The 25,311-nt window shown below is 56.2% G+C and overlaps 1 protein-coding gene across 4 annotated transcripts in view; it reads left to right on the forward strand.

Moving 5' to 3' along the window:
* The first annotated feature begins 18,451 nt into the window (after positions 1-18,451).
* The window catches only part of MYT1L (myelin transcription factor 1 like), a 133,782-nt gene continuing 126,922 nt past the window's right edge, over positions 18,452-25,311 (forward strand). For all 4 annotated transcript variants that reach the window (XM_068974014.1, XM_068974015.1, XM_068974012.1 and 1 more), the window contains exons 1-3: positions 18,452-18,506; positions 18,676-18,709; positions 18,859-18,921. In XM_068974014.1, the coding sequence (XP_068830115.1) occupies positions 18,452-18,506; positions 18,676-18,709; positions 18,859-18,921 (152 nt within the window). The remainder of the gene's footprint in view (positions 18,507-18,675; positions 18,710-18,858; positions 18,922-25,311) is intronic.

The raw sequence follows: 25,311 nt of genomic DNA on the forward strand, positions 1-25,311 counted from the left end.
AAGCTTGGATAAATGTTAGATGAGCAATTAGTAAGTGTGGTGTGGCTTTGTGTATTTACTTTTGTGTCGTCTTACACCTAGAAACGGGTTTGGTCAGGATATGTTGACACACAAACATTGTCAGATGCCAATAATTTTGCAATAATTTTGCAATTCTTCAGTTGGCAGTTTTGAAGATAATTTATTAGACCTATTTTTAATGAAATACAACCTAGATTATCTCATGCACAGGAAGGTAATTCTAACACATCGTAGCAGGCACGGTGAGCCTGTGAAGTGAAGCTGTAACACTCGCGTGTGTGTGCCTGCATGCACAGCCGTGACGTGCACGTGGTCATATGTGTGCCAGCCCTGCACTCACGTAGCTTACCGCCGCTTTAGTCTAAAGTGGAAACGACTGCCTTGGGTGATTACACATCTTTACAAAAATCACCTTTCGCCTTCTGATACATTTAGAACAGGGTCCTTCACTCTGACCTGTGAATACCTAGAAGCTTTCTCAAAAATTCTAAAATGTTAGAGCTGAAAAAGACTTTCAGAAAAACTTCCATTTTACAGATAAGGAAATTGAGGTTCAAAGGCTCTTGCTCAAAAAATAACATCCATCTAATCATCCTCCTCTCAGGAGGGGTCCCTGACTGCAGACTGCTCTGGACGGACCACTAGTTGTCTCGGGGCTGCATGCGAGCCCTTCCAGGACCCTTGGGCCACTGACACGGCTTCTCATCCTGGCCGTGCCATTCTGCAGTGACCGCAGCGTCTCCCCGGGCCATCCTCACTGTGAACGGGAGCTCGGCTGGCCAGTCGGGACCCTTGCCTGGCTTGGCCACGTTGAGCCAGCCTCTGAAAGATGTTGCTGGTGATCGTATGGTATCTCTCCTGTACATTACTCTCTTAATTTGCCTCCCTGATGTACGAACACAGTCAGCTCATATCCGACCGCCGCTTTCTGTCCTGTGATGCTAGCAGTACCGTTGAATAAGCTGACGTAGTTCGCGGACACCTACTTAGCAGGCCCTCTTCTCAGCGTGTTCAGCCGGCTGTCAGGGAGCTTCTGTCCTTCCCAACCAGGTTTCTGGCCGCTCCCTGGTGACGCTGAGGCGAGCTTGCCTGTGTGTGGATTTCCTGCACGACCCCTCCCTCCGGGGCCCCTGTTTCCTTTGCTCGTGGCTTGACCCTTCCTGCTCAGTGAAAACCACTCACCCTTCGAGAGCACACCCACGAGGGCTGACTCTGCCCTTCCTCGGGGAGCGGGGGTGCTGGCTTCCTCAGCGGCCACCCCCAGGGCCCGGCCAGCAGCCGCGCGGGCGGGCGTGTGCACCTCTCCTCTGGGGGTGGCCGTGTGGGGGGCAGGGGACAGCCAGCGCCTCCCCCTCTGCGGCAGCAGGGCTGACACGGAGGCCACCACGGAACCCAGGGGTCCCCCCACCTCTCAGCCTCGGGTCAGGAAGGCTGACCTCCGTGATCGGCGATGGCCAACCATGGCCCCTGACCCAGTGCCGGAAGACGGACTTCTGAAAGCAGCCACAGCAGTCCGGCGAGAAACTGCAAGTTCAGTGAGGCCAGCGCTTTTGGAGGGCGGTGGGAAAGCAGCGCCTGGGGTCACCCGGGGGCTCACGTGCACCTCTCCTCCAGCCCTTCCTAATGCCCTCCTCCCAGCTCCTCCGGCCACCCCTCCCCCAGGGCAGGTGGGACTCGAGGTCCGAGATCAGCACGGCCCCCAGAAACCCACCCAACCCTCCTCTGACCTGGTCAGGTGGACAGCAGAGGACACGGACGTGATCTGACTGTCACCCACAGGGCACCTGGAGAAAGGCTGGTTCAGACTGACAAAGGTCACGTGTGGTGGGGACAGGACACTGGAGCTGGCCTGGTTTTGTTCTATCAGCAAAACTGGAAATCAGACGTTAAACCCTAATGCAGAACCCAGCTCGCTGCGGTGCCCAGTGAGGTCTAAGTGTGAGGCGCTGGGCACTGCCCCTCTTTCAAAGCCCCGGCTGTGAGAAGACATGCCCCTCACCCAGCTAAATTCTCCATCTCTCCCTGAGGCTCTGCCTGTCTTTGTCGTAATCAGGCACGTAATTGATTGGTTTAGATTTGTGTTTTGCTTCTTGGATCTTGCTCTGAATATCAGGTTTGAGTATAATTGCCATAGGTCACACTACCTTATTTAAAAAACCTATCCCATATGCAGGTTTGGGAGCTGGGTGACAGGAATGCTGTATGTAAATGGATGTAAATGGATGCTCCTGCCCCTTGGCGGCCGCAGGTGAGTCAGAGGGCTGTCAGTCCTCACAGGCCAGCCCACCGGGAGCCCCCAGAGCTGCCAGCTCTGCCGGCTGCTGCATATTCATATTTATACACCCGTTGAAAACAATCCAATGGCTGTTCTCAAGAGATCTCAAAATTCCCCCAGTCTGTTCCCCTTGATGAGAAAAATCACGCTGCTGATCTTCCCAGTTATCTATGCCTTCTTTTGTGTAGAAAGCAGACTGGATGTCTCTTACATGTGCTGGGTTTTAAGGTGGTTTCAATTCAATAGTGCCAATTCCACAGGGCGCTTTTCGGTGTGAAACCCCGTGCTGGGTAAATGTGCCGTGGAGCACGTTTCAGGGTCCCGCCGTTCAGTAGGCGGCACTGCCGTGGGGTTGGAACTCAGACCTCGGATGGGGGGAGTGCCACGTTCACGGCGGTTTTGGGGTGGACCACCCCAGGACTCTGAGCGGAAGGGACTTCTCAGCTAGACTCTGCTAAGCCTCAACTGAGAGAGCCAGTGAGACCCCCCCGTCCCACCTCACCTCATCCTGAGTGTCATCTCATTTCCAGCCATCTTATAGGTGGGGTTTCTGCACAAGATTTTTAAAAGTTTTCCCGTCGTGAAAACAGCAAAGTGCTGAGGATGGTTAAGACTGAGGGGTGGCCGGGGCCGAGGCAGTGCAGCCCAGAGCCCAGAAGCGTGGGGGCTGTAGGAGGGACAGGGCAAGACCAGAGGGGAGCTTGAGAGTCACCTCAGAGCTGAGACCGAAAGACTGCAAAACCTCGCAGCTGACTGGAAATTCCAAGGGGCGTGGAGAGAGTCGGCGGTGGTTTTCTGCTCAAGAAAAGTGACTGCGAGGGTCAGGATGGTGTGGACAAACCTGGGCGATACGTCTGAGGAGCCCCTGGATTTCTGGGTTGAGGGATGCGGCAGACACTTGGAATTCAGGAGAAGCATGACGGGAAAGCAGGCTCGGAGGTAAAACTTTGTGTTGTTTAATTAGAGGTAAGAGTTAAATTCATGCAGTGAAAGAAATTGCCAAGGGTGAGGTGAGAGGCTCAGGAACAGAATCTTGGGAGTGTCTCAATTTGGGGATAGAAAGCACAGCTTGGAAATTAGGCGGTGAGTTGCTTCAGCCGCAGAAAGAAGGGGCCCCCAGGCCAGTAAGAGGACCATGTGTCCGGTGCTGCCTGAGAAAGACTCGGGGTTTGGTGGGCTTGAGAAAATACCTCAGTGAGAGCCGCCGGGAGACACAATATGTTAATGCTGTGTCTGCAGTCAGGATCAAAAATTTCAGAATTATTTGAAATTGGCATTTGTTTTGAGGCAAGTATTTTTAAATCAGTGTAAAATATCTTCTCAGTAGAGAGTCCAAGTTTGCCAGATATAAGGAAAGCGAGTTGGCAAGAAAGCCTTTGCCTTGAATTTTTGTTTTAATTGAGAGACTTTAAAATTAGGTGGTTTCGAAGATTCCTAAGGCAGCCAGTCATGTTTAATCTTATCAGAGCTTCACGTTTCTCTTCAAAGGATGGCCTCACCTCAGGAAACATATCCGTGTTGGTTTTAACGCCTGCGGCTGAAGGCGCGGGTTGATTGTGAGTCTGGACCAGAGGGTCGCAGAACCTCCGAGCAGGAGGAGCGCTCACTGGGAGCTTTCTCGGGCCCCCTGCCGTCCGACTGGGCGCTGCCCCGCTGTCCGAAAAGGAAGAGGCCGTGCGTCCTCAGGGGCAGCACCCGGCGCTTCGCCCCATGCTCACGGCCGCGGGTCTCCTCTGCCCCAGGCCTCTGGGCCGCGCGAGCCTTCACACGCGGGCCCGCAGGGGCGGCGACAGAACAGGCTCGGAACACAGCCCGCGGGTGTGGGGAAGCCACAGGCAGGGCCCAGGCCGCCCCGGGCGAGACGCCGGCGAGAACCCGAGGGCCGCTCCGGACACGCGGGCGCGGTCCAGCCTCTCCCCGAGGCTCGCGCCCGCACAGAGCCCACCCGGGGCCGCAGAGATGCCCGCACAGAGCCCGCCCGGGGCCGCAGAGATGCCCGCACAGAGCCCGCCCGGGGCCGCAGAGATGCCCGCACAGAGCCCGCCGGGGGCCGCAGAGATGCCCGCACAGAGCTCGCCCGGGGCCGCAGAGATGCCGCAGGCCCTGTGCCCCGGCGTCCCTGCGCCCGCACAGAGCCCGCCCGGGGCCGCAGAGATGCCCGCACAGAGCCCGCCCGGGGCCGCAGAGATGCCCGCACAGAGCCCGCCGGGGGCCGCAGAGATGCCCGCACAGAGCCCGCCCGGGGCCGCAGAGATGCCCGCACAGAGCCCGCCCGGGGCCGCAGAGATGCCCGCACAGAGCCCGCCGGGGGCCGCAGAGATGCCCGCACAGAGCCCGCCCGGGGCCGCAGAGATGCCCCCACAGAGCCCGCCCGGGGCCGCAGAGATGCCCCCACAGAGCCCGCCCGGGGCCGCAGAGATGCCCGCACAGAGCCCGCCGGGGGCCGCAGAGATGCCCGCACAGAGCCCGCCCGGGGCCGCAGAGATGCCCCCACAGAGCCCGCCCGGTGCCGCAGAGATGCCCGCACAGAGCCCGCCCGGGGCCGCAGAGATGCCCGCACAGAGCCCGCCGGGGGCCGCAGAGATGCCCGCACAGAGCCCGCCGGGCGCCGCAGAGATGCCGCAGGCCCTGTGCCCCTGCGTCCCTGCGCCCGCACAGAGCTCGCCCGGGGCCGCAGAGATGCCCGCACAGAGCCCGCCGGGGGCCGCAGAGATGCCCGCACAGAGCCCGCCCGGGGCCGCAGAGATGCCCGCACAGAGCTCTCCCGGGGCCGCAGAGATGCCCGCACAGAGCCCGCCCGGGGCCGCAGAGATGCCCGCACAGAGCCCGCCCGGGGCCGCAGAGATGCCCGCACAGAGCCCGCCCGGGGCCGCAGAGATGCCCGCACAGAGCCCGCCGGGGGCCGCAGAGATGCCCGCACAGAGCCCGCCCGGGGCCGCAGAGATGCCCGCACAGAGCCCGCCCGGGGCCGCAGAGATGCCCGCACAGAGCTCTCCCGGGGCTGCAGAGATGCCGCAGGCGCTGTGCCCCGGGGTCCCTGCCAGGCCCCCAGGCCCTTCACCCCCACCGCCTCTGGGCACCTGCGCCCCAGCGCCTTCCCTCCACGCCCTGACCCGGCGCTGACCCTCAGGGATTCACTGCGGGAGTCGCAGCCCCTGAGCGCTGCCCGGTAGGACTTAATCCTCCTTCGGGTCATGGACAAGGCTGAGACTGACAAGGAACTGTGGGAAAGAAAGATAAATAAGTGATGTTCCAGGACGTGCTCTTTGCAGTCACACCCCACCATTCCGCAGAGACAGCTGGACAGTTTCTGGGGCTTGATCTGAGGGTTAAAGGGCAATCTGAAGTTTGCCTAAAAATGCCCCTCGGCCTGGAAGGTGGAACCAGGGTCACGGGCCTCATGGTTGGATGTGACTGTGACCTTTCACCTTTAGCTCCACCAAAATGAACAGCCCTCAGAGGGGGTCGTCGGTGATGGCTTTTAAGTAAAAGCCGGGAAGGCAGTGAGGAGGGTCAGGTGGGGTAGAGCCATCTTCCCTGATCCCAGTGTTGGAGGGGCGGGGCCTCGGAGGGGCGGGGCCTCGGAGGGGCGGGGCCTCGGAGGGGCGGGGCCGCGGAGACCTGTGATTGCGCTCAGCAGCTGGGGCAGCCCCGGGCCTAAACAACACGGTCAGTGTCTCACGGTTTGGAGGACAGGCTCGTACCCAGGACCCAAGCTCAGGCTGGGCTGGTTCCTCCGAGGCCGCGGGGAGGAGGGGGTGCCCCAGGCCCCGCCCCCAGCCTCTGGGGCTTTGCTGACGACCTTCAGCGCCCTTGACTTGTAGACGCATCGCCAGAGCCCTGAGTAACGGTCCCAAGACCCTCTCCCTGCTGGCGTTGCTGTGCCCACGTTCCCCTTTCTATCAGAACACCAGTGACGCTGGAGCGGGCCCACCCTATCCCGTGTGCCCTCACCCCCACTTGATCTTCAGCAGCTCTGGTTACAGTCAAGGCCACGCTCCCAGGTCTGGGAACTAGGACTTCCACCCACGACCTTTTGAGACCCAACTCAACCCTGTCAGTCAGGCTGAGTGAGACATCGACAGCCCTTGATGCTGATGGTGGTGATTCCACAGCGCCAGAAGCTGTTCCCACGTGGGTCTGGTGCTGAGCATCTTGGTCGTCACCTCATTTAACTTCCCACCACCTAACGGGCAGGATTTGGACCCACGTCAGGAAGAGAACCCGGGACTCGGAGCAGCTGGGTCCACAGACCTCAAGCCTGGGGGCCGCTGATCAAGGCAGAACCCGAGGCTGCTTAACAAAAACCGACTCACTCTCCCCACTCACTCTGGAGAGGATGAGTGAGAAACCCACCGCCTTCTGTGTTGCTGGGAATTAGGCTGCTCTCTCATTTCCACCATCCCGGGGACGCGTGCCGGGAGGAGAAGGTGGGGAGTGGGCGGGAGAGCAACGCGGCGTGTGTCGGGTGTGCTCAGGGAAGAGAAGCCTCAGGGATGCGGCCACGGCGACTCCGCGCTGAGTCCTGGGGCCTCGGAGCCAAACAGCAGCTGCTGGTCTTCCTCCTGGGACACGGACTTGGCTCGGCCCTCTCCTCAAAGGGGCAGGTGTCAGCTGCTGGGGGCCTGTGAACTCTTTATCACCACCCCCTTCAGATCATTTAAGCAGGTAGATGCTGCGTAATTGCCATCGGCATCCTGAAGTCCACACCAAGACAGGTAGGGGCTGCCCTAACCCGAGGTAACCTGGCTGCTCAGTGTGTGAACATCAGAGCTGAGAATGACTTGGGGGATCAGACACTTGGGATGCACAGGACAGCTGGTCCTGTGTGGCTTCAAGCTTTTATATTGTACAAATAAGTCAGCAAATACTGACATAAGCATAGGTCCATCCTACGTCATTGTCCAGCAGGCCTGCTTCTCGCTCGACTCTAACGCCATTTTCCCCCTCTTGTCTTTATACGCGACCTGCACGTAAGTCCCCCCACCCACCCCCAGAGGCCACCTGGCCATCAGCACCTGCCGCAGCTGTCCTGCAAGCTCCCGGGTGCCCTTGACTTCTGCAGAACCCTGTGCCCGGGGGAGCAGGCTGGCCCACAGTGTGTGGCGAGCATCCTTGTACTCAGTCCCCACCCGGCTTGGGTTGGGCTTGAGAGGAAGGAGGGGGAGTCCCCTGGTCCATCCGAGGTTCCCAGGGGACCTCCCCAAGGGCCCTGCCCGCCCCCGCCCCTCACTCTCCCTCCCCAGCCCTCTCCCCGCTCAATCCCGCCCTCCCAGGGATTGACCATCTATCCCGCCAGGGTCCCCTGAGCAGGGTTGCTGGCTGGCTCTGTCCTTGCCATCCCCAGCACTCGACAGACGCCTGATGGGACACACTCCCCACACCTCGTTTCTGGAGGATCTAGTCACTTAATTCTCACCAGGCTCCAGCTGAACCACAGTACGTGCGAACGCTTCTTTCTCAGTTGGTCTCATGGAAGGATGTGTGGCACGTCCATGTCACCAGCCTCGTGGCCATTTTGTGATTCCTCCTCTCGTCCAGCCTGGTCGGACGGCAGTGACCACACTGATGCTGGGGTCCCCACGGGGCGGCTCCAGCCTTGCCTGGAGGAGCTTCCTCGGCAGAAGGGGCTGAAGACGCTCCTTCAAAGGGCTGTCGAGAAGCAGGGGCACCACATGTCCTCGGTGCGCTGTTTCCTGTAAATGTCCAAGATGTGAAAGGAGGGTCCTGCAGCACTTCAAGCACACAAGGAAGCGAGCTGTTACGCTCCCAAGTGGCGGTGCGCTTTTGTCAGAAATAAGCGGCACAAAGGAGAAGACGGGAGAGACATGAGAGGGTGTATGATGCGAGTTCTGGGGTAAAAAGGGTCACGAGACGCCGGGGGAGCTCAGTGAGGGCCCCTGAGCCCGCCTAGCGGTGGGGCTGCCCTCGCTCCACCCAGAGGGGGACAGGGACTGCGTCTGGGGAGAGAGATGGTCCTCTTGTGAAGACAAACAATCACCAAAATAAATGCAAACGTGTGACCGAGGCAGAAGCCAGTTTGGGCATATAAAATAGGACTCTTGAAATTTTAAAATGCAGTTGAAGAACTGAAAGCTATATTTGGAAAAACTTTCTGAAAGATGGAGAAGAAAGATAAAGAATGAAAAGAAAAAGAAAAAGCCAAGCATAATAAGACCCACTTATCAGCAGGATGCCTGAGTGCTACGTGCTAAGGCGCTTCAGTCCTGTCCATTTCTTTGTGACCCCACGGACTGCAGCCTCCAGGCTCCTCTGTCCGTGGGATTCTCCAGGCAAGAACACTGGAGGGGGTTGCCAGGCCCTCCTCCAGGGGACCTTCCCGACCCGGGGGTCGAACCTGGGCCTTCTGCTTGCAGGTGAATTCTTTACCGCTGGGCTACCAGGACGGTACTTGTGACAATTCAGATGCACTCAGCAGACACTCACAACACACGCACACACAGTAAAGACAGTGAAGAAGTTAAAAAGGAGGGAAGAAAGAAGCACTTTCTCAGCAACCAGCAGGCTTCACGGCGTGTGTGCACCGAGCGCTGAGCAGCGGGAGCGGAGAGCGGGTTCCTCAGTGACCCGCATGCTTGGAGCGAGGGCGAGGGCAAGGCCAGAAGGCCTGCACTGCTGGCAACGAGGTGGAGCAGAAACCCAGGGAGCGGCCCTCGCCCCGCCCTGGTGTCCCGAGGGTGAGGCCTTGAGAGCCCCCTGGGAGCTGCGTCTCCTCCTTGAGCGCGCTCGGTGCAGACACGTGTGACGCACGATTTTCAAAAGCAATAATAATAATAATAATCCCTCTGAGACTCTGATTTCCTAAATAAATGTACCAGAGGGAATGTCTGCCACTGACTTTTACACTTGATCTTAGGGAGAAGACCAGAAAGGGATGCCGTTGACTTTTAATGTTAAAGAAAAAAAAAAAACAAGCTTGGCTTCCGCGAAGAGGGAATCGGTTTGGTTCTGAATCCTGGCGGCACCTGGGCAAGACGCCTGACCCAGTCGTGGCCGCAGGAGTGGGTGTGGGTGGAACTTGGCCTGTCCCTGGGAGGGAACCTCTGTCTTCCTGCAGCAGAGCTTCGGGTCTGGCCGCAGGGAGCCGCCTCCTAGTTCAATGACGTCATCGTGCGCCCTCCAGGGGCTCCGTGGCCTTGACGCCTCTGCTCTCCCACGTCCTCTGAAGCGCGACTCTGGTTTCCAGAGCATATGCCGCAGGTTTATGTGAGAAGTGGAGCAAACCAGAATCTCAGACCCAGTGTAACTTATGCTGAGGATAGGAGCTGACCCATAATTACCAGCTTGCTTGTCATGTGTTCATATATAACTTAATTGTTTAATTTTTAATTATTATGAGCTATTTACATGTGTATTTCTTGATAGCGTTGCTCACACTGAGTTGAATGTTTGCTGCTTGTAAAGTGCTCTTATAGCTATGGCTTTAGGAACTGTTTTAGAAAGGCCAGCATCCACACATGTCGTAGCACCAGAACCGAGGGTGTTGTCAATGTGCTAACTTGTTTTAATCTGTGTTTTAGTAGATTTGAAAAGTGAAAGTATTAGTTGGTTGGTCGTGTCTGACTCTGTGACCTAATGGACTGTAGCCTGCCAGGCTTCTCCATCCGTGGGATTCTCCAGGCCAGACTACTGGAGTGGGTAGCTATTCCCTCCCCCAGGGGATCTTCCCAACCCAGGGATCGAACCCGTATCTCTGTGTTGAAGGTGGATTCTTTACCATCTGAGGCCACCAGGGAACCCTTCAGTGGATTATGTTCCCAGTACCTATTGGAGTGATAGGTATGGAATTTCTGTTTTACCCAAACCTACTGTTTTAAAGTTTGGGGGGATTTTTTTTTCTCAGTTCTTTCATCCTCTCTTTTTCTTTACACCCAAAATAAACTAGTTTTTGCATATTATAGGTACCACTGTGCTGCTCTAACTCTTCATCATTCTTTCTTCTGTGGTTCCCGGAAACTCACATAGCAATGTCGTATCTATCTTGTTTTATACTGAATCACCCAAGTCTAGCAGAGTGCAGGTGAGTGAGCCCCCTAGAAATGCTAGTTAACTAAAGACATCCCCATTTAGGAGCTATTTACATCACCGTGGCTGTAAATGAGAAAGTGGAACTCAGAGATATTATGTAGGCATCCTAGTAAATATATATACAGGGATACTATGTAAACTTGCTGCCATTCACTGAGCCTTTATGGTTAGCTAGATCCATCTTGTGTATCATCTAATTTAGAGATTGAAAAATTCCAGGAAATTCATGCTTATGAACAACGAGCTCAGATTACGAGGAAGTAAGTGGTAGTGCTTTTGTGAGCCAAGTTCTTTTGACTTCAGAGCTTTTAACCATTAAACATTTTACTGGTCACTTGTAGAACATAATCTGCCCAGTTAGATTTAGGATTCATCCTGCACCAGTGCCCGGGAGTACTATCTTCCTTTTACCGTCTCTCGCTTCCTTTTTCTTTTCTCTGTCAACAAAGCCGTTTTAACCAGCCTCGGGTGCGGCACCCAAGACAAAGACGGGTGATTTGGCTGCTCCAGAGTCTTGGGGACCCGAGTGCTGAGCCCTGGGACAGATGAAGCAGGAGAGTTTGGGGAAAGGTATCCCAAGGAGGAGACGGGGGGAGGTTCTTTTGTTCTAAATGGCAAAGTTGAAAAGAAGGAAGACAAATCTGGTCTAATTCCTTGCTCTTTCTGGGAATTTATGAATTTAAGTCCTCTGCGGTCTGTGTCCTTGTGTTCCTGGCAAGACACACAGGTGCAGACTCTTAGTCCTTGTCTGTGTGATGAAATCAGGCCTTGAGGAGATTAAGTGTAAACGGGAAGGATTTACAGCTCAGTCGTAAGGTCAACAGAGGCAGACGGGGTGATGGGCTCCCAGGTAACGGAAGGATGCTTGAGTTCCAAGGACAGTGACCCAAATGCCTCTGACTCTTATTTGACTCAACTACCTAGTTGCCTGTTGTTCAAAACAGGAATTACAAAGCTAGTTGATGTCCCACTTGAGCATTTTGCTATTGTCTATGACAAACCAGTTAGTGTGCCCAGAGGTTTTCAGTTCCTATAAAACAGGAGTGAGTGGCAGTGGGCCCTTTAGAATGACAAGCCAGTATGACGGAGTGTCCACAGCACCTGTTGGGGTGAAACATTTTTGGGTGAAAGTCACCACCCGAAGGCTCATCTGGGACCCTAGGACCCGATGCCCGGTCCTGGTCTCAGCCCTTCCAGTTCTTCCCATGGTGGGGGGGCAAAGAGGGGGCAGTGTAAACACCCAGCAGCCCTGGGACAGTCCTTGCCTGGTGGGGAGTGGGGGTGTGAATACCCGGGAGCCCTGGAGATTCCTTGCCTGGTGGTGGTGGGTGGGGCAGTGTGAATACCCGGCAGCCCTGGGACAGTCCCTGCCTGGGAGGGGGGAAGGGGACGGTGTGAACACCCCACAGCCGTGGGACAGTCCTGCCTGGTGGGGAGTGGGCGGGGCAGTGTGAATACCCAGCAGCCCTGGGACAGTCCTTGCCTGGTGGGGAGTGGGGGGTTATGGTGTGAACACCCGGGAGCCCTGGAGATTCCTTGCCTGGTGGTGGTGGGTGGGGCAGTGTGAATACCCGGCAGCCCTGGGACAGTCCCTGCCTGGTGGGGGGAGGGGGACTGTGTGCACACCCAGCAGCCCTGGGACAGTCCTGCCTGGTGCGGGGAGGGGGACGGTGTGCACACCCGGCAGCCCTGGGACAGTCCTGCCTGGTGGGGGGAGGGGGACGGTGTGCACACCCGGCAGCCCTGGGACAGCCGTAGAGCTTCAAGCAAGTGTGCGGGGATTCTCCATGGCTCTCCCAACAGCTAACTGTGGAGCTTTGAGGAAGTGTCTCAACCTCTCGGAGTGTGGGTTTCTTCACTCAGAAAGTTAGGGTCGTTTGGCGGACAGGTAAATGATGTAATGGACAAGAAAGTGGTGTTGAGCAGAGTCCCCTGGCTCCACAGACGTCACAGAGACCAGCCTTGTCTGATAGCCCCTGAGCCCCTGGAGAAGTCACAGACTGAATGAGCAGGGGTCACCCTCAGATGCTGGCTTGGAATGACCTTGCCGTGCACCAGGGCCTGCTCCTGCCCCAGACGTGGAAAGGAGAATCCAGTAAGGAGGCCTGGAGGGCTCGGCACTGGTCCCCCAGACCAGGAGTTCTAGAACCTTCTCAGTTGGAGAATGTCCCCAGCCTGCACAGATGACTTGGCTAGCAGGGAACAAGTCTTCCCAGACAACCCAAGGGAGACCCTTTCTTGGAGTCTAAGCAGGAGCCCCAGGTCCAGAAGGACACTTCTCTCGGGGACCATTGTCCATCGATAGGACAGCAGATACCATCCCTCGGGAAAGCCGGAGGGCCCGTGGAGGCTGCAGAGGGCCCGTGGAGGCTGCAGAGGGCCCGTGGAGGCTGCAGGGGGCCCGTGGAGGCTGCAGAGGGCCCGTGGTGGCTGCAGAGGGCCCGTGGAGGCTGCAGAGGGCCCGTGGAGGCTGCAGGGGGCCCGTGGAGGCTGCAGGGGGCCCGTGGAGGCTACAGGGGGCCCGTGGAGGCTACAGGGTGCCCGTGGAGGCTACAGGGGGCCCATGGAAGCTACAGGGGGCCCGTGGAGGCTGCATAGGTTCCGTGTAGGCTGCAGGGGGCCCGTGGTGGCTGCAGGGGGGCCGTGGAGGCTGCAGAGGGCCCGTGGAGGCTGCAGGGGGCCCATGGAGGCTACAGGGGGCCCGTGGAGGCTACAGGGGGCCCGTGGAAGCTACAGGGGGCCCGTGGAGGCTGCAGAGGTTCCGTGTAGGCTGCAGGGGGCACGTGGTGGCTGCAGGGGGCCCATGGAGGCTGCAGAGGGCCCGTGGAGGCTGCAGAGGTTCCGTGGAGGCTGCAGGGGGCACATGGTGGCTGCAGGGGGCCCATGGAGGCTGCAGGGGGCCCGTGGAGGCTGCAGGGGGCCCGTGGAGGCTGCAGAGGTTCCGTGTAGGCTGCAGGGGGCACATGGTGGCTGCAGGGGGCCCGTGGCGGCTACAGGGGGCCCGTGGTGGCTGCAGAGGTTCCGTGTAGGCTGCAGGGGGCACATGGTGGCTGCAGGGGGCCCGTGGAGGCTGCAGAGGGCCCGTGGAGGCTGCAGAGGTTCCGTGTAGGCTGCAGGGGGCCCATGGAGGCTGCAGGGAGCCCGTGGAGGCTGCAGGGGGCCCGTAGTGGCTTCAGAGGCACATCCTCTACTCGCGTGCCCTCTTGGTGTCATCACAAGTCACTAGGTGCTTCACCATGTGGTCCCTGTTTTGTAGATGGAGAAATCGAGGCACAGAGAAATTAAGTGACTTCGCCACAGTTGCAGGCTGGGGAGGACCCGAACCAGAGCAGAGAGACCTGACTGTGGGCCTGTGTCCTGCCCACGGAGTCACACTGCCTCCATTCCTGGGAGAGAAGACTTCCTGCAAGGTAACCCCGCTTCCCCGGCCGCTACTCAAGGATGCCTACATCCATCATCTCTGGTTCTTGCTGATCTTTCCTGGTAGATTTCTTATGAACCCAAACTTCCCGGAGTCTGCATTGAGATGAGGAAGCAGCTTCCATCATGTAAAGCTGTACGTGGAGCCGGGTCTCGGTTACCTAGGAGACGGAGACCGGGGACAGGGCAGCTGGCGGGAATGGCTCCACTCAGCTTGATCCTCAAGCTTGGTGGTGCCAGAAGCACCTCGTTTCTCTTCATTACACCTTCCCTGACTATCCCACTGCCACACAGCTCCCACCGCCACCTGCTGCCTCCTCCCCGCCTGCTGATACTAGAGCAGTGAGTGGCCGCAGGTTGGGGGCAGCGGGTGAGAGGCAGGGCCGGCTAATGGCTGATGACAAAGGGGCCTGCTTGTGAGTGGCCGGGGAGTGGAGGAGGGAGCTGGGAGCTCAGGCTCTGGGTCAGGTCTGAGCTGCCCACCACGGAGGCCGAAGCCCCAGGGTCCCTCCTCCCCGTCTGCGCAGCGGGAGAGCCTGATGGTGGGGAACGCAGGTCAGGAGGACAATGGTCCTCGAGCTCTTGCACCCTGCGTCCAGCCCCTCCTGGGGACACAGCTATGGCCTGGAAGTTGCTCAGCCTCCAAAGCTTGATGGAATCTGTGTATGTGCAGCTTTTTGGTGCAGCTAATATTCTGTTATCTTCAGTATGGCTCAGCCTGACCAGTGTGCCTTTTACTACGGGAATCGAATAATAAAATAAGTCCTGCTTCTGGATGTAAAGTTCGCAGTATTCACTGAGTCATTCTACGGCTTTCATTGGCTCAACAGTAAATTTCTTACATTCTAGGCTTTCAGTATAAAACCATTTAAAGCTCCCCCAAAAACCTCTCTTTATTTTTAAAATAAACATTGGGCTTAAAAATTTTTTTTAATGTATGCTGAAATAGTTCCTTCATGGTGATTTTTCTAAGCATGACTCACTAGAGAGAGAATCAGAAACCCAGGCAGTGGTACCCGGTTGCCCCTTCCCCAGGCCCAGGGGAGTCCAGAGCCCGCACGTAGGCCAGAAAGCCTGCATACACCACTTCCGCATCACCAGTGAAGCTCCTGCAGCTCCAGTCTCAGTCCCACCCGAAGAGCAAACTCAAAGCATAGCTTGCCTGAACTTCCGATGGAAAAGGCTGGGTGACCATCGGCGGGATGGGCACGGGGCAGGGGACCTGCAGGGGCAGGGGCCTTGCCCACACTCCCGGTGTAGACCTGGGCAGTGCAGACCCCCGCACACCTCGTGCCCTGAACGGTGCGCACCTGGCTGAACCTGAGCCCCTCTGGGAGTTTCCGGACGTCGAAACGTGCGGGAGAGGGGAGTGTGCCTGTCTCACCGTTTCACTCAGCGGCCCCCCGGCGGGTGGAGGAGAGACTCCCCCAGCGCTTCACGTGCAACCCCCAGTGCTTTGCTAGGCGTGGTTTACAAGTTACCTCCTGCAGCCTCCACAGAAAGGAGGCTTACTCTTCTCCAAGAACATATGAAGTATTTATATGTATGTGTTCTTCAAACTGAAGTATAGCTGGGGCTTCCCTGGTGGCTCAGACAGTAAAGAATCTGCCTGCAATGCAGGAGATTCAAGTTCAGTCCCTGGGTCGGGAAGATCCCCTGGAGAAGGGAATGGCTACCCACCCCAGTACTCTTGCCTGGAGAATCCCATGCGCAGAGGGGCCTGGGGGTACACAGTCTGTGGGGTCACAAGGAGTCAGACGTGACTGAGCGACTAACACTTTCGCAGTTAATTTACAATGTTGAGCTGGGAGTGTACAGAAGAGTGGCTCAGCTACGCGTAAATCTGCATATGCGTTCTTTTCGGGTTCTGTTCCCTCACGTGGGATTCAGTCCCCTGTGCTACATAGTAGGCCCTTGTGGGTTATCCAATTTATATATACTCATGTGTGTATGTTTATCCCAGTGTTCACGGAGGCTTATTTCTCAGCAAAACACACCACAGAGCCGGGAGCTCAAACAGGGCTGGCCCTGGAATAAACAGAGCGGTCCACAGAGGGACCAGCTGGGATGGAACCTGCCCACCAAAAGAGGCGCGTGTTAGTGGGGGGCTGGTATTCATTAATTGAGGGGTTAGTTGCAGGATTAACTATCCACCTAGAAGAAAATAAGTTTGTCCCCAATATATACGAAAAGGATGAAACCCTAAATGTAAAACATAGAGCAGTTCTTAGGCAACTAGCAAGCGAGCCAAGGCTTTTGACTCCATGCTCACAGAGTGATGGCCTCCATGCCCTGTGGTGACAACTCCCCGCCTCAGGTGGTAGCCCAGGCTTATCTCAGGTGCAGCAGGACCATTCATGACAAGGGGGAGTCTCCCCCTCCACGGCGTGACCGCCATGCCCCTCTGAAGCTCTGTGAGGTCCGCACCCCCAGTAACCCTGAGCGCCCAGGTCCCCTGAACTGCCCAGAGCCTTTGCACATCCTGTTCCCTCACCTAAAACATCTGCCCCAGCCCCTTTTTTTTAACTTGAAACCTGAAGTTTTCCCTTAAAGCTCAGCACACATTTCAAACACTAAATGAGCTTGTGCTTTTTATTATATGTATTTTTACCACTCTGCACACAGAGTGATGAGTAGGTATTTGTTGGTATGAAGGCGCAGGCCAGAGATGGCCCTGTTCTCCCGGGATTCTCTGCAGAGTCTCGGCTTGCTGTAGCCTTGCTCCAACAGCAGGTCCAGCGGGCCTTTCTGTAACGTCAGCTAGCAGAGTCACAGGAGTCTGACTGGTCTTCTCCCGATTCTGACGCTTCTTGTCATAAATTGTGGAGGTGAATTCTGCATCCGTGGTGTCTCCTTTACATTTTAATTTTTTTTAAATTCTGTTGGCGTACACCTGAGTTACTTGTATTAATTTCCTATATTAATTCCTGTATTAATTTCTGTTGGTGGTGGTTTAGTCACTAAGTCATGTCCGACTCTTGTAAACCCGTGGACTGCAGCCCTCCAGGCTCCTCTGTCCACGGGACTCTCCAGGCAAGGATACTGGAGTGGGTTGCCATTTCCTCCTCCAGGGGATCTTCCCCACCCGGGAATCAAACCTGGTTCTCCTGCATTGCAGGCATATTCTTTACCTACAGAGCTATGAGGGAAGCCCAGTTAATTTCTGCTGTACAGCCAAATGACTCGGTTATAGACACGGATAAGTAGATAACAGATTATTTTTCGTATTGCTTCCCATTATCGTTTATCGCAGGATATTGAAGTCTCCTGTGCTATCCAGTAGGATCTTGTTGTCTGTCTGTGCCGAACATTAGTGGAACAGTTCGCATCTACTAATCCCAAACTCCCATCCTCCCCCCCAACCCCTGCACACAGGAGATTTTGTCATGTCTCTTCCACCCAGACGGAGAAGGCAAAGGCACCCCACTCCAGTACTCTTGCCTGGAGAATCCCATGGACGGAGAAGCCTGGTGGGCTGCAGTCCATGGGGTCGCTAAGAGTCAGACACGACTGAGTGACTTCACTTTCACTTTTCACTGTCATGTATTGGAGAAGGAAATGGCAGCCCACTCCAGTGTTCTTGCCTGGAGAATCCCAGGGATGGGGGAGCCTGGTGGGCTGCAGTCCATGGGGTTGAGAAGAGGCGGACACGACTGAAGTGACTTAGCAGCAGCAGCAGCAGCTCCCACCCAGAACACAGCTCTGACCACACTGGTACGTGTGTGTGCCCAGTCACTTTGGTCGTGTCCAACTCTTTGCGACTCCGTGGACTGTAGCCCACCAGACTCCTCTGTCTATGGGATTTTCCAGGCAAGGATACTGGAGTGGGTTGCCATTCCCTTCTCCAGAGGATCTTCCCGACCCAGAGATTTGAAGCCCCGTCTCCGGCTGGACAGGGTGGCAGAGGCGCAGGCCAGAGTGGGGTCTGGTGAGAGGGCTGCCGTCGTTCCTGCTCTTCTCTTGTTGGCCCTTCTGAGGTGCTGCGCAGCGTTCTGCAACGAGCAGTTTCTCTGTGTTTAAGTGACTTGCATTCACCCGTCCAGCAGTGTGTTCTTGACCCAAGGAGGAAGTGTAGACAGTGGCGGTTTTGGGGGCCCTGCACCAACGCTGCCACACGGATGATCTTGGGCAAGTCCCGGGTAAAGGGAGCAGAATGTAGATGCCACCCTTACAGAATTGTGTGAGGATTGTGCAAGGTAGCAGACGGAGACACCCTGTGACCTCCAAGTGTAAGTCCTGCCATGACCACCAGGAGGGGCCACGACCCTGGAAAGCGCCCTGATGGTTCAGACCAAGGTGGCTCCAGCTGCCCGCAGGGCTAGACCAGAGAGAGCAGCCGCCAGGAGGGAGCATGTCCTCCTGGCACCCCCCACTTCCCACGTACGTCCCTGACCAGGTTACACACTTCAGCTACAAGGAGAAGGCGGACACTACGTGTGAACGTTTTTCCTCCCTGCAGACTTCACCGCTGTCTATTGTATTCTCCATACGAGTACAACTCAGGTTGACGGACCCCCACGCGTCCTCATTAAAGTCTTTCCCTGCAGGGCCAAGGTCTTGCTTGTTATTTTTAAACATCGCGGGTAGACTGCCTGGCCCTTCCCCAGCGGCCGACCCCCCTTTACAGAGGGACATTGTCCCTAAGACCCCAGCAGGGAGCACGCTGACCGCCTTCTCTCCCTGCAGATGGAGGTGGACGCCGAGGAGAAGCGGCATCGCACGCGGTCCAAAGGGGTCCGAGGTACGCCCGTGCCTCCCAGCCCCCAGGGCCCTGCTGGGGTCACCTCCATCCTGCAGAAGCCCTCGGGCTGGGCCTCTGGGTGGTTGTCTGTGGCCGGGGCGGGGCGCGGCGGCGGAGGGGGAATCTAGCGATGGAAGAGAAATGAGCGTCTCTTTTCCTCTCTCTGCAGTTCCCGTGGAGCCGGCCATCCAGGAGCTGTTCAGGTCAGTGGTCCGCACGTGTGCCCAGCGGGGGTTCAGAGAACGCACCCCTGGATTGAGAGCGGGCTTCCGCGCTCCCCGGGCCGGGGCCTGCCCCCGCCCCCGGCCCGCCGTCCAGGGGCACCTGAGTGACCCGTCCCTTCCTCTTGCAGCTGCCCCACCCCCGGCTGTGACGGCAGCGGCCACGTCAGCGGAAAGTACGCGCGACACAGGAGGTAAGGCCGCGGGCTCGGCGCGGGGCCGCGTGACTGGCGGGCGCCGCCTTGGCGAGGCTCCCCGCGCGCCCGGCCCGGGGCCCTGGGCGAGGCTCCCCGCGCGCCCGGCCCGGGGCCCTGGGAGCCGCTCGGACGGCCGCCTGGGGCAGCGTGTGCCCGCGCGGGGGCCAGGCGGGGTCGGCGCGGCGCCTGCCCCTGGTTCGCGGGGGGCCGGGCGTCTTCCTCCTTCCGTAGCTCAGGATGGTGACCCTCGGGTGGTGGAGTGAAGGGCGGCCTTCCTGGTCTTTCGGCGGGAGCTCGACCGGTGCGGGGGAGGAAGGCCAGGCCCCAGGCGGCCGCGGGGGACGGTCTGGGCTGGGAGGGCCGGGCCGGGCCAAGCTCCAGGGGCTCTCGGGCTCTGGGGCTCAGGTGGTGTTGCTCGTTAGCCCAGATTTCAGACACCGGGAGCACGGGGCGGGGAGGGGCTTGTGGCGGCGAGGCTTCAGCCGAGGCTGCAGGGCAGGGGCAGGTCGCCGGAAGGTTCTCGTCTGGTGGGCCCCGCGCCCTGTGGTGGGAGGCAGCCTCCCCTTTCTGCGGAAGGTCGCGGCCCCGGTGCGTCAGAAGCGTGCACCGGCCGGGGCTCACCTGTGGCCGACTCCCGGTGCCCGGGCTGCGAGCCTGTCACCCGGCCGGGCAGCCTCCAGGGGCCGCGCCCGGGTTCGCGGGCCCAGGTGCCGCGGCAGGTGCTCCAGCCCCAGGCGACGGTCCTCGAGGCCTCGCCCACTCTTTCCTTTTCAGCTGAGCGCTAATTTACCGGTGAAATCAAGCAATTATGATGATTGTCCTTCAGCAAAATCAAGGGAAAATTACAAATTACTCCAGAATCCCCCGTGCTAGCGTTTAGGGAGGCAGGGAATTTTAATGGGCACCCACAATGAAACGGTTTCAGACTGGAGGAACAGCTAGCCATGCTTAAGAGAATTGTGTGACTTAAATTATTATATTTAATGTATTATATTATTATCTTACTGTGCAAAATTATCGAATTATCTGATTTAAATACATGGCTTATTATTTCAAGTATTTGCTATTTGATGAAGGAGTATCTTCTTTTTTAAAAATCCTGTTTTTAAAACCTGACCGGTTTATGTTTACGATGGAGAAAAACAAGTTAGCCAACTATGAGTGAATTTTTCCCCCTAATCATCTCACGTGTGCATGCCTGCTAAGTCACTTCAGGTGTGTCCTACTCTTTGCAACCCTACGGACCATAGCCCACCAGGATCCTCTGTCCATGGGATTCTCCAGGCAACAGTACTGGAGTCAGTTGCCATGTTCTCCATGGGAACTTCCCGACCCAGGGATTGAACCGGGGTCTCCGACCTCTCCTGTATCGGCAGGCGAGTTCTTTACCGGTAGCCCCACCTGGGAAGCCCAATCATCTCATGATTAATCAATAGTTAAACTTGATTATATTGCTGCTAGAAGGAATGATTAAATTTGGCTAAAAAGTTTTAATTAGATGTCAGCTAGTTTTAATTAGGTGTCATAACCACACTTTTGCAGGAATACTCATGAATCTCCCAAAGAATTGACTCAAGCCTTTGCATGTCTACCCACAGTGCTCCCGTGATCCTGGGCCCCATGATGGGTCCTGTGGGAGGCGGGCTGTGGGTACCTCCTCCCCGGGGTCCTCTTCCTGTAACAGAAGATGGTGCTTAGGCTGAGACTGGGCCAGCTGAAGTCAGCCAGGCTCCACCCTCCTCTGAGACTCGATGCTGATGAGAGCACAGAATGCCCTCAGTTGTGCAGGAGCGAAGTAGATGAAATTTTAGAGAATATTCACAGAAGCAGCCAAACTGGAAATTTTTAAAACAAAAATAATTTTAATTTTTAAATTTAAAATGGCGCTATTTTTACCATGAATCCTAATGTATGCAATTACTGGAATTTCCACTGTTTTACTAGTGAAAGGGGTTAGTGAATCAGGAGGCGTATTGGGGGCCCCAGGACACAGACTCTCGGCTCAGTCTCCTCTTTGCCACTAGTGACCCGGGGGCTTTGGGTGAATTATTTACCTTTTGTGTGTCCTTAGTCACTCGGTCGCGTCCCACTGTTTGTGACCCCGTGGACTGTAGCCCACCAGGCTCCTCTGTCTGTAGGATTTTCCAGGCAAGAATCCTGGAGTGGGTTGCCATTTCCTCTTCTGAGGGATCTTCCCCACCCAGGGGTCAGGGATCAAATGCTCATCTCTTGTATCTCCTGCATCGGCAGGCAGATTCTTTACCAATAGCGCCACCTGGACTGGCTTCAATTTCTTCGGTTTTAAAACAAGAAAGTCTCAGACTTTGTTGCGTGCCTGCTAAGTCACTCAGTAGTATCCAACCCTCTGCGACGCCGTGGACTGTAGCCCAGGAGGCTCCTCTGTCCATGGGATTCTGCAGGCAAGGAAGCTGGAGTGGGTTGCCATTTCCTCCTCCAGGGGATCTTCCCAACCCAGGAATCAAACCCGAGTCTCTGACATCTACCTTCATTGGCAGGAATGTTCTTTACCACTGAGGCCACCTGGGAAGCCCACAGACTGTGTTCTGTGAAGCTCATTGCCATTCAGATTGCTGTGTCAGAGATATGACTCCTCTCCCAGGAATCTCACTGAGGTGTAAGGCTTTCTAAGTTCTGTTTTTCAATGGCTATATATTATCAGAAATTTTTAACTAAGAGGTGACATTTGAATTTCTCAGACTGCAAAGGTGGTCCTTGTAGTAGGTAAGATTCTTGTACACATCAACATCTTTTGACTGTAGCTATTTCAGATTTGTGAGATTTCAATTATATCTGGCTTTGTTTCTTTCATTTTGAAAAGATAGTTTCTGCACTCTGACAGCTGCTCGTGCACGTAAATGCCTGCACCGCCCCCAACACAGGTGCCACCTTGCCCCCCTGCTGAGGCTCAGTGCACCTGAGACATCTTCAGATAGGACCAGCAGTTTGGGTCTTGATGAAATTGCCCATCATTGCAGGTTTTTACTTGGAGGAGGACATGGCAACTCTCTCCAGTGTTCTTGCCTGGAGACTCCCATGGACAGAGGAGCCTGGCGGGCTGCAGTCCACGGGGTCGCAAGGAGCTGGACACGACTGAATGGCCAACACTTGGGTTTTTACTGACGCACTTTTCAATGGATGTGCTCCTGTTAAGGCCACAGTTTCACTTTACTCACTCACCGTGTCAGTTTGTAGCTGAGTATGAAGGCGTTCTTCTAGCATGTCGATGTCTCGCTATTTGAGCATGCGGAAATTAATTTGAGGCAAGTGAAGGGAACCAACAATGTAAAAAATGAAATTCTTTGGAAATTTGATTTCTAGCAGTAAGATGAAGTCCGCCAGGTAATCTTTATTTTAGCATAGTTCCTAAGAGAGTCAAATACTGGTCAGAGTTTCAGCGTGCTGTTTCACTGCTTTGGAGGGCCCGCATGGCAGTGGTGGTGGCCCTGGACAGTGGTCATGTCCCTGGGCAGTGGTCATGTCCCTGGGCGGTGGTCATGTCCCTGGGCGGTGGTCATGTCCCTGGACAGCGGTCATGTCCCTGGGCGGAGGCCATGGCCCCGGGCGGAGGCCGTTGCCCCGGGCGGTGGCCGTGGCCCTGGACAGTGGTCATGTCCCTGGGTGGAGGCCGTGGGCCTGGGCGGTGGCCGTGGCCCCGGGCGGTGGTTGTAGCCCCAGTCGGTGGCTGTGTCCCCGGGCGGAGGCCGTGGCCCTGGGCGGAGGCCGAGGCCCCGGGTGGTGGCTGTGTCCCCGGGCAGTGTCTGTGTCCCCGGGCGGTGTCTGTGTCCCCGGGCAGTGTCTGTGGCCCTGGGCGGAGGCCGTGGCCCTGGGGCATGGTCTTGCCACTGAAGTGGGGATTTGGTTTCCTGTGGATGCTGAGATGGGTGACGTTTTCCCTTGGTAAGGAAGGCAGAGCTGTGGGTTCATAAGAAACCGGAAAGAGAGGGCAGAGGAGGACCAACCACTGGGTGATACTTGTGAAGTTCATCAATAGTCTGAATTCCCAAGGAATTCATGATTTACAGTTCTGGTTAAAAACGAAGGGGTGGGAGTTAAACTTCTAACATTATTACTTTATTTGGTTGGATGTTCTGCCTTATCCAAAAGCCATATCCTTGAACTACAGATGATCGACTCAGGGTATCTGTTTGTGTTCATCGTTCACAGTTTGAGCTGCCTGATAAGCATACACACAACTGCGCAAAGGGTGAATCAGAGAGAGAAACTGGGGGAAACATAAGGGAAATGAAGACACAGTTTTACCAGAAACTCCAGGCACATCAGGGGGCTGGACGTAGTATCCCACGTGGTGCTGAGTCGCCAAGCAGTCGGGGTGAAAGAGAGGAAGAGCAGTGACCGAGCCTCTGCGTCTGACGCAGGCACCACACCCGTCCCTCCTCCCAGCCACCCTCCTGGACCTGAGGCCCATCTATCTCTGGATCCCTGCACACTGACCACAAAGGTCCCAGCTCAGTCAGCACTTCTATGCCCTGATGCGTGTGGGCAGCGTCCCTGGTGGCTCAGGCAGTAGAGAATCGGCCTGCGACGCAGGAAACCGGGCTCCGTCCCTGGGCTGGGAAGGTCCCTGGGGGAAGGAAGTGACCACTCACTGCAGTATTCTTGCCTGGAGAACCCCAGGGACGGGGAGCCTGGTGGGCGACGGGGGCTGTAAAGAGTCAGACACGACTGAGTGGCTAACACTCTCACACCCACATGATCAGGGACGAAACCACCAGCCTTGATCTTCCAAAGCATTGCCAGTATCCAGACACACGGCTGATTATCTAGGCTCTGTGTTATTAGCACATAGTTCTGACGGGATCATCGTGGAGTCTGCGGTCAAGGCCAGCAGTAATCTCTTTCTTGAACCAGAATGCGGTGTCAGTCTCCGCCCACAGCAAATCCCACCTCTTCCTTTCCACTCAGGTCTCACATCTCTTGCACACCTGACTCTGCACACTCCACGGCCCTGAGGACACACGGCTCTTCCAAAATGGTATTGATGTGAGAGATGCCAAAGCTAGCATCTCAGGCATGGGGGCCAGTCCCAGAGCTGTCTTTGCAGGTGCAAAACTAACCCTCCACCATCTAAGTGAGTTCCCGGAGTCTGGTTCTTAGACACCCAGGTTCAGGCAGAGGCGCATTCTGGATCCCTGCTCTCCTCCCGGGGCCACCTCCTTCCTGCTGTGCAGGCAGACAGGTGACCTGTAAGCGTCTAAGACAGCCGTGGGTGAAAAGAGCATTTCCAGGCCTACAGCCTGGGTGGCAGGAAGGAAATGAAAGACATGGAGGAAGAGTCCGTGACCCTGGAGTTGAGGAAGTCACTGGGCTCTGGGTTGGTTGGCTGGAAGACCGCCTGTAGGCGAGGGGTAAAGGACACAGGGCCAGCCCAAGACTGGGGCCCTGAGCCAGCAAGGACAGGCCAAGTGCAGGGGAGCTGCCCAGTGCAAGACCGCGGCTGACCGCACGCCTTGGGGACTGGGGTCTCTGCCTGTCCTGGGTTGTGTGCGTGCTCCGTTGCACCCCATTCTTTTGCAACCCTGTGGACTGCAGCCCGCCAGGCTCCCCTGTCCACAGGATGGATGCTCCAGGCAAGAGTACTGAAGCGGGTTGCCATTTCCTACTCCAGGGGATCTTCCAAACCTGGGGATCAAACCCGCGTCTCTTGTGTCTCCCGCATTGGCAGGCAGATTCTCGATCAGTAGCACCACCTGGGAAGCCTGAAGATGGGCATCTTATGGACAGAGACATGGAGTCAAGAGGCCCCAGTTCACTCCATCTGTGATTGCTTTCGTTTGGTTCAAGTACCTGAAAAAGAGATTGTTTAATAAACCAGAGAATTGCATGACCTTATTACAAGGATAGCCAGAATGTGGGACGTGAAAACTTTCCTGCCAAAATTCACTCTTGAAAATTTGACTGAGATTGAATATGCTAATGCCTTATAATCACAATTTTCTGTCCCCAAGTTGATATAAAATATTGTGTTAAAGATACAGTGCAACTTGATGTTACAAAGGGGTAAATAAATAGATACTAAATTCGTTGTCAAAATCAGGGCTAGTTTATTGTTCCACTGCTACTACCGTAAGTATCTGTTAGTCGCTCAGACTAAAGCCCGCCAGGCTCCTCTGTCCTGGGAATTCTGTAGGCAAGAACACTGGCGTGGGTTGCTGTGTCTTCCTCCAGGGAATCTTCCCAACCCAGAGATTGACTCCAAGTCTCCTGCATTGCAGGCAGATTCTTTACCATCTGAGGCACCAGAGAAGCCTTATTGTGCTAAAGTCTTTATAAAATTTCCTAGTAAAAATTAGAGATGGGAACAATATTTATTAGTATCTATCACAGATCGGGACTTCCCTGGTGATC

This window comes from Capricornis sumatraensis, chromosome 6 (assembly GCF_032405125.1).
Source record: "Capricornis sumatraensis isolate serow.1 chromosome 6, serow.2, whole genome shotgun sequence".
NCBI classification, from domain to species: Eukaryota; Metazoa; Chordata; class Mammalia; order Artiodactyla; family Bovidae; genus Capricornis; species Capricornis sumatraensis.